A 13,801-nucleotide genomic window follows, 5' to 3' on the forward strand; every position below is an offset into this window, starting at 1 on the left:
TGTGCATCTAGGGCCTCCTAGGGATCATCAAGTTTTAGGAAATAGATTTCCTTCTTCCACAGGCACGGAGAAGAAAATTTTGCACTGGCCTTTGGGGAGCTGAAGAAGAGCTGGGGGGAGGCTTGTTCTGACATAAAATAGTGACTCTCTCCCTGCTTGAGATGTTCCACAGAAGGCTGTTTCTGGTTCACCTGCCCCTCCAGGCCCATTCCCTCCCCTTCATTCTGCTCACTGCCAGACAGACTGTGCTGCGAGTGCTGCATCGGCAGGCTCCAGGCCCTTTGAGGCTCAAGGTGTTCATTCCCTGGCTCCTTCCCTGCCATGTCTGTTTTCCTTCTTCCCTCCTTCCCATCCCAGCAACTACCCTTCTCCTTCCACCAGACCTGGGAACCATCATCCCAAGCACACTCACCCTGTGGTTCTATTACACATATCAGTAGCTCTCAACCCCACCTGCACCTGGAATCACCCGGGAGCTCCCACCCCCATTGGTTGATTTAATAGGTCTAGGGTGTGCCCTAAGCATTGAGAATTTTAAAAGCCCCACAGTTGATTCTAATGTGCAGCCACTACCCTGCCCAATACGATCCCCAACCAGGCAGCTGGGGCCTCTGCACTGGCTCCTGCACATTAGGAGGGCCAATCCTTTGGCATTCCTGCCCTGCGTCTCTTCATGGGCAAGGAGTTTGAAGGATCAAGGGGGCAGACACTGTCCCAGACCTTTGTTCCCCTTAGAAACCATTACCTAGGCTCCCAGAACCTCAGGACCTCCAGCCCTTCCACAGCTTTGTCCTCCAGACAGATCCCTTCAGCCTGAGAAGTGACTGAGGCATGGCTCAGTAAGAGGGTGGGAGGATGCTGGAGGGGATGTGCTGCAGGAGGGCTCTCTGTGTTCTTGCCATGGGCCCTGCAAATACTGGGGAGGGCTTGTCCCTGTATCTACACCCTTATAATAAATCCTTGAATTTACTTATTTCAAGTGTGCAGCAGTTTCCTTTCAAGACCCTGCACAGAGCAGACTTAGAAATCTGAGGGGCCTAAAGCCAAGACTACTGGAAATGGAAAAGGAAAAGTTCACATGAGAGGTCCCAGCTTAGGCACTGGGGCAGCCAAGTCATCTCTGCTTAGGAGAGAAAATAAGGGCTGGTATAGAAAGGGAATTGCTCAAGACAGGCCACACACCCTGCAGGAGAATCATGCTGGGTTGTCTGTATAGGGGAGGATTGGTGAGGAAGGGCAGAGTGAAGGCCAACAGTTTGGTCCCAGAACAGGGAAGGCTGGGTGGGCCAGGCCTGGCTCCAACCCTACCCTTGAACCAGACTGCAAACACTCAAGTTATGCAAACAGATTAACCTCACAATGGAGAGGGAACAGATACAATTAAATACAACCTTGCTTTTCATTTTACTCATGTTTGGCAATTAATTTATTTTTTATTTTTTATTTATCTAATTGATTTTGATTTTAGTTTTTTAAGAACTTTATCAACATCTTCATATTTTTTGAGACAGGGTCACCCAAGCTGCAGTACAGTGATGCGATCATGGCTCACTGCAGCCTCGACTTCCTAGGCTCAAGCTGTCCTCCTGCGTCAGCCTCCTGAATAGCAAGGGCTACAGGTATGTGCCACCCACCGTGCCCCGCTAATTTATTTTTTGTACAACGACAGGTTCTCACTTTGCTACCCAGCCTGGTCTGAGCTTAATGATTTTTCCACCTCAGTCTCCCAAAGTGCTGGGATTACAGGCATGAGCCACCATGCTGAGCCCTTCATACTTCTTAATAAACAGATCTGTGACTTCAGTACCAGTATGTAAAGTTCACCTTAATTCAAAAAGAACGAGAGGGGGGTCCCAAAAGGAGTTTGTTCTGAGGCCTGTTCTCTGCTCACTGAAGGACACTTGGATGACGGGGCCTCTGGGAGAAAGGGTAAAAGGTTTTGTTCTGCTTTTCAGATACAGGAACATCACCTCTTACATGGGCTGCTGCCACATAAGGGACTGCCATCTCTGCTTCCATTTCAGTTCTTCCCAGACACTGGCTCTGCTCCCCTAAAACTGTAAGGTCAAACCAACCACCTAGAATGGTGAAGCTACTTACTATGATTTTCCTTACATCAGTTAGGTATAAATGCACTGGATGTTACCCAAGGGTTTATAACCACCAAAGTGTGCTCTTCCCATGAGGTTGTGCAAACATCAGCTATGGCCACAAATGATAGGCAGGAATGACATGTATGTCAGTTGAGACTGCACATCTCCCACACAGGTACTTTGACCAACTCACAAAGATTAAAATATTAGCTTATTTGAGGAAAAATGAGAAAAAAAGCCATCTGATTCCCGGCCTGGGCAACGTGGCAAAACTCCATCTCCACAAAAAAAGCAGCTGTAGTTGCAGCTGCTTGGAAGACTGAGGCAGGAAGAGCACTTGAGCCCAAGAGGTAGAGGCTGCAATGAGTCGAGATCATGCCACTACACTCCAGTCTGAGCGAGAGAAACCCTGTCTCAAAAAACCAGAAACAGGCGGGCGCGATGGCTCATGCCTGTAATCCCAGCACTTTGGGAGGCAAAGTGGCCGAGGTGGGTGGATAACAAGGTCAGGAGTTCAAGACCAGCCTGGCCAATATGGTGAAATCCCATCTCTACTAAAAATACAAAAAAAATTTAGCTGCGCGTGGTGGCCTGTAGTCCCAGCTACTCGGGAGGCTGAGGCAGAAGAATCGCTTGAACCCGGGAGGCTGAAGTTGCAGCAAGCTGAGATCGCGCCACCACACTCCAGTCTGGAAGACACAGCAAGACTCCATCTCAAAACCAACCAACCCCAAAATCAGATTCCCCAAGTGCCAGACACTGCACAGTAGAGAATGCATTTAAACGAAGCACACCCCAACATACAGCTAGATAACATCAGCTCTCATTGGTTTAGTCGGTGGTGTACAGAAAAGAAGGGCTCGCAGTGCAGGCTAATTTCATGTTTTTGAATCAGGCTGTAGCCAAAGGAGGACAAACAGCCAGTCTGCTGAGTGAAGAAAGAATGGAGCTATGGAAAAGCCCGGGAACACTCACATAAAAATAGTGTCCCAAGCTGGTCCAAAAAGGTCGGCACGGAGGTACTGACAAGTCTAAGTTAGAAGCGGTGATTGGACAAAGCCCAGGAAGGGAACCTCTAGGTCATAACATAACCACCGGCTCAGAGTCTGCTGCTACGGGAGCTACTGGTGCTAAGAGCTGAGGTTATACCAGATGCACAATGAGAAGTACTGAGCAAACCCCACATAGCTGCAGTGGGAGTTTCCGCCAAGGAAGCTCCCATGAGATCAGCTGTGGCCAGAGGACAAGGTCCTCCAAGACCCCTTTTACCTACCTGTCAGGTTTCTCATACTAAACAGAAAATTATGGTATGGCCCAGAGCAGTCAGGTCCTGGAAGCACCCCTCATATTAAAATGGTCACTTGAGAGGAATGCACGCATTTTACAGGGTGTGTTGTGTTAGGCACTGTGGGCAAGGCCCTCCGAGTGCAGTGGGTGGGCAAGCTCCACAGTGGTCCCTCGGTTTATCTGCAGATGCTAGTCCCTCATGGAAAATGGCTTAGCATTTGCATATAACCAACGCATCGCTTCCCATTTACTTTAAATCACCTCTAGATTGCTTATAATACCTAATGTAAACAGTTGTTATGCTTGTATTGTTTAGGGAATAATGACAAGAAAAAAGTATGTATGTTTACTACAGACACATTTTTTTCTGAGTATTTTAAATCTGAGGTTGGTTGAATCTGCGATGCAGAACCTACAGATGGGGAGGGCCAAAGATACAGTGACAGAAAAGAAGGGCATATGGTGGCAGATGTGCAGAGGGCGCTGAAAGGCACCCAGCCAAGCAGGGGCATAGGGTCGGGTTCCAAAAGAGGTATCTCCCAACCACAGAGCCACCAATGTGCTTAGGGTTTGAACAGTCCTCTCGTATGGCTGTTTTAACCTGGAGTCATTTGAGAGCCTAAAAAAGCAAATGTTAATCTTACCTTGGCCCTTCCTTAGCTTTCAATTCACTCCTTCGTTGGGTCTGGACCATCCACTGGGCAGGGGAGAGGTGAACCACTCCAGGGACAAGAGGAAGCAGCTCCCTGACTCCTCTAGTATCCATGGGTCTGGTTTTTGCTTCAAATGATCAAGGGAGGGCTTGAAGTACGAAGTAGAAGAGAAAAAACTAAGCCAGGTGTATTGAGTCCCTGAAGAAAAGCTGAGGGGGGAGTTTTTCCCTTTTTTGATGGGGACAGGGGTGCAGTGGGGAGACGCTAAGGTGCTGGTGCCCACACTGACACGTCATTTCCTTTCTTGAGTTCTGTGATCCTACAGCAACGCAGGAAAGCAGGTAGTGCGGCACTGCCGGAGACATTTTAAAAGTGGGCTGTTTTCACCAGCTTGGCACTAGAGGGCCCTGAAGAACAGCGTCTTTCACCTAAGGGGAAAGCTACACTTGTCTAGAAATGAAGCCCTGGGAGGGGGTGTCCTCTGATGCCACCTGCTAATCCTCCACCTTTCATGCAGACAGCACTGGGAACCAGGTCCTGCCACACAGTTCAAAACAGATGACTGGCGATTTCTGAGGGACCCAAGTACTGCATGCCAACTGGGGCTGGGACATACTGTGCCCTCTGCTCTTGATCACTTTAACCCCTCACACAGTCACAGCTTTCTGTCCCACATGAAAACCAGATCAAGAGTGACTGACTTGTGAAAACCAACCAAGAGAGTTGTTTATCCAATGTCCACATTGGGCCAATGTAGAGCCATAGTCAATGTCAGCCATAGCTGACATTTACAGGCAAGTTGTATTCTAGGTCCTTTATGTTAATCTCCTTTAATCCTAATTACGAATCATAACAAACCAATTAAGAAGGCGCTACTGAGATGGCCAGTTTAGAGCAAATACAAGGGCAGTAGGACACTGGAAACCTCAGTCAAGGTGACAACTAGGATTTAAAAGCATTTTCCAATATGCCTCACTTGGGTAAGTCATGAGGAAAAACACTCTTGAAGGAAAAGCTATTCTCAGCCTCCTCTTGATCCCATGTACACTGACAAATATGATGAGCCTGGAGGCTGCAGCCTACCATGTCACCAAGCACATCAGCCCAGCACAGCGCCTCCCCTACAGCCACATACCATCCTTCTCCACAGCCTGCAGCCGACACTGGTCGCAAGGCTTTTTGGTGGGTACTCGATTTCAAGCCAGCCTAGTTTTTAGATCTTCCACCCACAGCAGCTTTCTGGGGCCTAACACCTCCCAACCCCACCAGGCACTACACAGCTACAGGCCTGAATAGATCCTTAGTGACTCCCAAATGACACCCAGATAAGCTGTAAGAATCTCCTAGATAACATGTCACCTGAACAGGAAATACAGTGGTTGTGAACAAACAAACGGAAGAACTGAAGGGTTGCAATAATTTAAACTTCAATGTTAAGTGAAGATGGCCTCTTCTCTGACAGAAAAAAAATCTCCAACAATTCAAAACAATTAAAAAGAATTCTTACGATTCAATTTACAAGAACCTTCTTCTTCAACACTGCATCAAAACAGAAAAAATCTTTGCAAAGCTTGGGTTCCATTTAAGATGCATGTTTTTATTGAAGTTTTAAAAAATTTTGTAACCAGACAGGATAAAGTAGACAAGAATGTTATGAGCTAACTATATAATATTCTCTCAATGTTGTGAATCACTAAAATATAATGAAGGATTGTTTTCTATGCTAATTTTCAGGTTGTCCAGTTAAACCATTATTTGGTATCCTTTGAGCAGGTTAGCCTTTCAACTATTTAGAGTTTCTTCTCAGAAACATTCATATATTATACAGGAAACATTCATAGTTTATTTGGGAAACATTCATATTTTATACAGGATGTACAAATTTAAGACTAGACAATTAAAAAATCACACACAATTATAGCCGCAACACTACCCTAGCTGCATTGTGATTATGTTGTTCAGTTAGCTGTCCATTATATACAACTGAATTTTAATCGTGCTATTTACAGAGGGGCCAAAGCACTCATCTAAAGGTAAAGGCGCTCAGGTTTAATGTGTACTTTCATAGCCCTATGAAAACACAACCATTATATACACTGTAAACACCACAGGGCATGAAATCCATCTCCAGCCATAAACATCAATCTCACAGGATCAAGCATACGAGGTCTAAGGTGGGGTGCCTGACTTTTCTTTTTAAGAATACTTTTCATCTAAAAGTCCTGCTATTCTTTTCACAGGACACTATTCACTTATTTCAAAGATGGTGCCAGTGCTCAAAACATTTCTCAAACCCCTTTTTGAAGACTACCTGCAGCGTGTCTGCAGTGAACTCTTCTGAATGTCCTAGATGGTGGTGAGTCTTCATCCTTGGAGGATGGGTTTGATTTAGGAAAACAGGCAGAGTTATTCACAGGCAACTGAATCAAACTGTGGGATACCACCCAGGTTCAAATGTGAGATGCCACTATAAACAACAAGACCAATTTTTTTGTACGGCTCATAAATTTAGAGTTTAAAAAATGCCTGAGCAATGCGGTCCTGATGAAGTACAGATTCTTCTAGAGTGATGACTCAGGGGGCTACGCTCATTTGAATGGTGTATCTAGATGTTTTGCAGTTTTAAAAATTGGTCCTTTCGTTGCCTCTCACATGGACTTTAGTATTCCTCTTCAGCTTCAGTCCCTTTTGCTTTCTTATGGATTGCCCGATTAAAGCTGTGGCAGGCAGGAACCCAGTGATTGTCATGAAGCCCCAGCTTACAGCCAGGGAATCCTTTCTGAGACCGGTGGCAGCACATCCAATACCCTGGCCCATAGGGCAATGCCTGGCAATAGGGCTTGGGGTGCCATCGGCACAGGGACACATCCCCTTTCACATACTTTTTCTTGCACTGTTTGCAAGGATCTTCTCTGTAGCGTGGATCTCGAACCCAGCGAGAATCTGCTGGCCTGATATTGTAGTACTCAATGATAAACTTGAAATAGCAGCAGGTACATTTAAGGGCCACTAAACTCTTGGTGGGAAGTAACCTGAAGATTTTTACCATAATGTGGTGGGGCAGAAAAGCCATGTACTGCTGAGGCTCCAAAAGCTGCTGGATTTTAAACCTGGTCTCCAGGAAGTCATGTGACACCTGCTTCTTCCAACTGGATGCCTCAAGCACTGGTAATGTACTTTCCACAGAAGAGGCTGGCGGTACAAATGGCTCAGCAGACCCACTTTTTTCCTCAGATGCACTGTCACCCCCAGCAGCATCTTCAAGCTGGCTGGCCTCTGAAGACTCTCTTGTTGTGCTTTCATTCAACTGGGAACAGTCTGACAAGTGCTGACCAGGTGGCAAAAAAAACAACATCCCTGGAAGTGGGTCTTCACAGGAGTTTAAACTGGAAGGCTGGTCTTTCTCTACCTTGGACACAGTGATACTAATGCACAAAGATTCTTTTCTTCTTTGATCAGGATTGTGGCTAGTAAGCGACACGAGCTCTCTGCTCATACAATCAACAGCATCTGTGGGCAATTCAGAGGCTTGGGAATAGGTATGAGAAGAAAAAGGTAACCCAACGAGTTCATCTGTCATTTCCACATCATACCTGTTGCTGTTTTTCATGGCAGTTTGTGAACCCGGCTCTAACTCTGCACTGTCTATGTGGAAACTCACTCCTGCTGGCAATGGGGGGCAGTCCTGAGAAGCACTGTCCCAGGCCTGGTCCTCTTTAGGAGAACAATGATCAGCTCTTGAGGGGCCACAATCCACAGATACAGACCCCACAGGATTCACCTGAGTGTCAGGTGCCTCCAAGGCGCCTTTCTTTGTTTTGCCTTCATCAGCCTGAGTGCTATTTGCAAGCAAAACTCTGCCCACATTTCGACGGAAGCTGTTATTCCTTGAGAGGCTCCCAGGCTCACGCTGGCCCTGCCGCTTCAGGCACTCAGACTCCAACTTGGCTACCATGTCGAGGACACGGACTGGTTCGCTCTGTGGTTCACCAACCTCAAGATTTCCCCTTTCTTCACACGCTCCTGGGGCAGAATAGGACTCAGTGGCTGCGGGCACACCTCTGGACTGGCCAGAAAACCTCACAATGGCAGGTGAGTTTGTGCAGTTTTTTGAACAGCTAGCTAGCAGAGCACTGGCTCTTTGCTCCAAGAAGGCAACCATCTGTATAACTGACAGAGGCCTCCCGGCATAGACTCCATCCCCACTGTCACTCACATAATGCACAGAACAGTGCTCAATGCCACATGCAAAAGGCTCAGGTTGGTAGCACCTGCTGTTAACTTCCTTCATCCTTTCAACCTGTACCTTGGCTTTTTTAAGATCCCCTGATTTTTTCCTTCTCTTAGTAGCTCTCCCATCAATATCCCAGGAACTTTTTATTTTCATAGATCCTATCCTGTTACTACACTGGTGGGCTGCAAAGAATGCAATTTTTTCCTTGGTATTTCCAGGTTTCACAACAGCCCAGATATCAAGTGGTCCTTCTTCTTCGCCCTGGTGGATCGTTGCAGATGGTGCATTCTTTTTGGTTTTAACATTCAAGCTGCTCTCTACAGGACTCTTCCCACTCATACTGCACAGAACATTTGGAGAAAGGATCCCAAATGGCTTTCGAGATGATGCTTTACCAAGAGAGGCTGAAGGAAAGACACTTGGTGTTATGTGGCCAGCTTTGCATGTTTCATCATTCACAGCCTTTTGGTGGTTCATAGGAGTTCTCTGCGTTTCCCTGCTGACTTCCGGGGGGTGCTCTTTCTTCTGGACCTTCCAGTATGGCTTTAGGTGCATAACAAAGCCCCTATAGGAAAGAAATACACATTTGATTCAGAAACCAATTTTGTTTTTAGAAAAAATGTTTTTAAATTTAAGCTCAGATGGTTCTAGCAACTAAGAAAAACATTTTCTACCAGTTCACTAAATCTTTACTCTCTCATGATAGCTAGCTTTTACTGCACGTATCAAGAATAACAAAAAGCAAAATATAACCAGTTTATATGGTGTGTAGTACTTTTTTTTTTTTTCTTACTGAAAATAAATCGGTTTTGACTGAAGAACTTCAGAAACTGACATCAGTTAACATTTGGTAAACAACCTTTTAAATTAAAAAAAAATCTGAACTTCCTGAAGACAGCTAAGTATTAGGCATAGAAGAAAGTATAAAAAGAACTCCTCCATGATCCCTATTAGGTTTTTAAACACTCTTTCTAGATCATCACAATTAGCATTTTATTAGTTGCAAATAGCCCATCAAAATTATTGCTTCCTGGCCGGGCATGGTTGCTCACGCCTGTAATCCCAGTACTCTGGGAGGACAAGCAGGCGTAGCACCTGGGTCCAGGAGTTCCAGACCAGCCTGGCCAACATGGTAAAACCCTGTCTTTACTAGAAGTACAAAAATTAGCCGGGCGTGGTGGGGCACCTGTAATCCCAGATACTCGAGAAGCTGAGGCACTAGAATTGCTTTAACCCAGGGGCGGAGGCTGCAGCCAAGATCACACGCACCACTGCACTCCAACCTGGGCAATAGAGTGAGATTTTGTCTCAGAAAAAAAAAAAAAAAGAAAAAAAAATTATTGCTTCCTAAACTATTCCCATACCACTGAATATTGAATATTTAGACGTTTATAATTTTTCACTTGCTTCCTTGTGTACTTTGCCCATCTATTAGTCTTGATTTTCTAAATAATCTATGTGTAGAAACATTTAACTGTCAAATTTCCTGTAACCATCTTAAATACAGACCCTTCAGTACTTATTAATTCTAAAACCATTTTGAACTAGTTCAGAAAGATGGTGCCTTGTTTTGGTCCTTGGCCAGGGGTAGAGATGGGAGCTATTTCAGAAATGAGACAAAAAGATGATTACATGCAGAGACTAGTGTTCTAGTCCCTGCCACATCACTGATTATCTAGACACGGTGATTTTACCTTGGGCAAGTCACTTCCTCTCTCGGTCTCAGTTGAAACGTTAACTGAGGGGCTGAAATACTAGATAACCTAATGAACTGGTCAATGTACGATTTACATAAAATAGCACACTGCTACACAAAACACCCTGGACGGAGGAAAGAGTATTTTCTAGGGATGCCTGGACTCCTGCAAAATAAACTTAGAAACTAAAATAAAGATCTGCAGTCCCAATTTGGTGGGAGTGAGGCAACTGCACCTACAGGTCTAAGCACGTGAAGTTTCACCTGCTCTTGCTCACTGGGACAGCAGCTGAACACATACATCTCAGACAGCTCAGTATATTCATCCTCTGCTCCACATTTACTGGGTGCCAGCCATACGGCAGCCTCTGTGGTAACTGATTTCAGGTTATCAGTTTTAATCACCAAGAATGAAAGTGATCGTCTAGAACAAGTTTACCTTTCACTTCAACTTTTAAATCCTACATTCTAGTCTCAGATAAAAGAAGAATTATGGATACTGATATCTTCTAGCCAGATAAAGAGAAATTTTGCATTTAAAGCATACAAAAGTGTTTTTAAAAAGATACCCCTGAAACAGGAGCCAGGCATGGTGGCTCACACCTATAGTCCCAGTGCTTTGGGAGGCACAGGTAGGAGGACCCTTTGAGGACAGCAGTTTGGGACCAAGTTTATTCCTGGTGATTAAAACTGATATCTGAAAACAGTTACCACAGAGGCTGCCATATGGCAGGCACTCAGTAAATGCGGAGCAAACGAGGATGAACATACTGAGCTGTCCAAGATGTATGCTTCAACTAGGAAAGCCTGGACAACACGGCAAGACCTCATCTCTAAAAAAAAAAATGTTTTTAATTAGCCAGGTGTGATGGCATGTGCCTGTAGTCTTAGCGAATAGGGTGGCTGAGGCAGAAGGATCGCTTGAGCCCAGGAGTTTAAGGTTACAGTAAGCTATGATCAGGCCACTATACTCTAGCCTGGGCAATACAGCAAGACCCTGTTTCCAAAAACAACAAAAAAACAAACCCAACCAAACAAAACCTTTGAAATAGGTATTATCAGGGTCTTTCTGATCTTTGGCAATTTATAGTCTAATCATCTGTAGAGATCTTCCCCCTTTCTGCACTGTGACATTTTTAATAGCTTTCTATTATTATACTGTATAGTCTTACAAATACAGCTACCCAGAATTCAAGAACAGATGACATATAAATGAATAAAAGAGGCACACCTAGTGCTATCTCTCTGTGCCAACTATTTTCTGGGTTTTCATATCCGTTCAACCACATTCCTAAATGAAATGAAAGAAATGGAAGTGTCAAAAAACCCAATAAATTCTCACATAATGATCTCATTATACAGTATCTATGAACAAATTTAATTTAAACTTTAGCAGTATGTGCGCCATTTTGCATTGCACAATATGTTCTCTTCGACCTCTTCCCCCATGTATTATTTTAGGTGCTATTATTGACAGACAGGGACATTAAAAAGAAACTAATGTAATTACAGAAGGCTTTTATTTGTATTCGAGCTTTAAAGTCAGTTCAACTAACACTTTGTGTACAAGATTTCAGCGAGATTAAAATAGGAGATGATCCCAGGGAACAGATGTGAGGGAAGGAAAATAGCCAATAAGGACACACAAGGTGACTGCTGGAAAGTGGGGTGATCCTGTGAGACCCCTGAAAGAAGCAGGACATTTAGGCACCAGCTCCAATCCCTCACTGGTTGAAGGTTGCCTGAGGTTAGCCTTTCCCCCTCATGTGCGGGGTTGGAAAGCCCTGAGGCAGAAAATAGAAAGCTGTTGGCAAGACGTAGAGAAACTACAAAAATCTAAGTTTTGTTTGAAACCAGTGATGGCCTGAGAGGATATAACGCAGGGAGCAAAGGGCATCTGCTGCAAAAATCCATAAAGCAAAAACTTTAAATCTCTAACACATTACAACAGATGGTGGCACTTTCCCACCCCCAAGTCACCCCCACACACAAAGACAGGCATGGGTGGGGTAAAGCTCCAGCTAGGTTTCCATGGTTGCCTACCTCTTCATCACAATTGTATTTTAAAGTATCGCTATAATAAAGTCCTGCTCTCTTGCAATAAAATAAAATGCAGGTTTATAGCACGTAGCTACACATCAATGTTCCCTAGATTCTCAGAATGGCCCTTAGAAGAAATTAAGATCCCCTAGGCCCACTGAATCACAATTTCTCAGACTGGGCCCAGAATCTGTTTTTAATGTTAGGTTGAAATTGAAAGGGACTTTAGAGGTCATGTCATCTAATGTAAAAGTGGGATTCTAGATGTGGACTTGGGTGCTGGGCTACTAACAGGGGTAAGGTGGAACTGCCCAACAAAAAGTCAAGCAGACAGTCCATACTGAAGCACCTCATCAAAGGGCTGGGTGAAAACAAGGGGAGAGAGAGCATTAGGACGAATACCTAATACATGCGGGGCTTAAAACCTAGATGACAGGTTGACAGATGCAGCAAACCACCATGGCACATGTATACCTATGTAACAAACCTGCACATTCTGCAAATGTAACCCAGAACTTTAAAAAAAAACAAAAAAAAACCACAAGAAGTCAAAAGTTCATAGTGGAGGGGTGACTAGAAGCTGAGAGGGTGAGCACCAACGACAGAAACTCTCTCACTAAGCTTGGCTATGAAGGACAGTCTCAACATACCTGTCACCTTAAATCCTTTCCAGGTCTATGGGGAGATACAACAGTGAACCAGGTATAATTTGAGCAACTTTATTCCAGTAAAGGCCCAAATCCTGCATTCAATAATTCCACTATTCCTTTTAGACTCTTAAGTTCAGCTTAAAAAAGAAAACTCTCACCTAAATAGAGTACACACTCCCCAAAATGAAGCCATAAAAGACAACTAAACTTTCCTTTTAAAAAAATGTACTTGGATAAATCCCAACACCTCAAGAGTCATACTAACTCTTGTCCACAGAGGGGTAAACCTGATGAAGAATCGAATGACAATATGTGGTCAGAATAGGGGAAAGGACGAGATTTCTCTTACTGCTAATAGGAAGCCATAATATCAAAGGCAGATGCCGGTTTTCTAACTTGTTAGTCTTCAGCCTTGCTCATCAAAACAAGTTAGAAGATAAGGCAGTTCATGTTTCTTTCTGCTTCAGTAAAGGCACAGGAATGCTAATTCCAAAAAGGAGTTACTTATTAGCATAAGAGCCACTCTTTATTTATAAAAATCGGAGGAATAATGGCTGGGGGCAGTGGCTCACGCTAGTAATACCAGCACTTTGGGAGGCAGAGGTGGGCGGATCACGAGTTCAGGAGTTCGAGACCAGCCTGGCCAACATGATGAAACCCCATCTCTACTAAAAATACAAAAATTAGCCGGGTGTGGTGGTGGGTGCCTGTAATTCCAGCTACTCAGGAGGCTAAGGCAGGAGAATTGCCTGAATGCGGGAGGCGGAGGTTGCAGTGAGCTGAGACCGCATCGAGTAGTATACAAAGGCCCCTTCTCATTATATAATACCTTTAGAGAGGAAAAAAGTATACAGTAAGGAAATTCATCATTTGTTTCTTAAAAACTGTAGAAGCTTCCAGAGACCATCTTATGACAGCCTTCTTCACTGGAACATTGTACAAATGATTAGCAACTTCAGCAAAGTGCTGCAGATATATATAATGAAATCCTTGTTTTAAAAAATGAGGAAGCACAAATAAAGTGACTTCTGAAGCCCCACAGCTAGGCAGTGGTAAAATTAAGATTAGAATTAGATAGGAAATACAGTCTCCTGGATCTATACTTTCCCCACTATGAAGGACAATACATCAAAAACCTACGATAAATT

At 44.3% G+C, this 13,801-nt stretch overlaps 1 protein-coding gene across 1 annotated transcript in view; it reads right to left on the reverse strand.

Annotated features, from left to right (window-relative positions):
• Window positions 1-5,609: 5,609 nt before the first annotated feature.
• The window catches only part of FBXO34 (F-box protein 34), a 73,949-nt gene continuing 65,757 nt past the window's right edge, over window positions 5,610-13,801 (reverse strand). The window contains exon 2 of the mRNA XM_023231139.1: window positions 5,610-8,832. Coding sequence (XP_023086907.1) covers window positions 6,693-8,822 — 2,130 coding nt within the window. The 5' untranslated portion in view covers window positions 8,823-8,832 and the 3' untranslated portion in view covers window positions 5,610-6,692. The remainder of the gene's footprint in view (window positions 8,833-13,801) is intronic.

Source organism: Piliocolobus tephrosceles, chromosome 6 (genome assembly GCF_002776525.5).
Source record: "Piliocolobus tephrosceles isolate RC106 chromosome 6, ASM277652v3, whole genome shotgun sequence".
Classification (NCBI taxonomy): Eukaryota; Metazoa; Chordata; class Mammalia; order Primates; family Cercopithecidae; genus Piliocolobus; species Piliocolobus tephrosceles.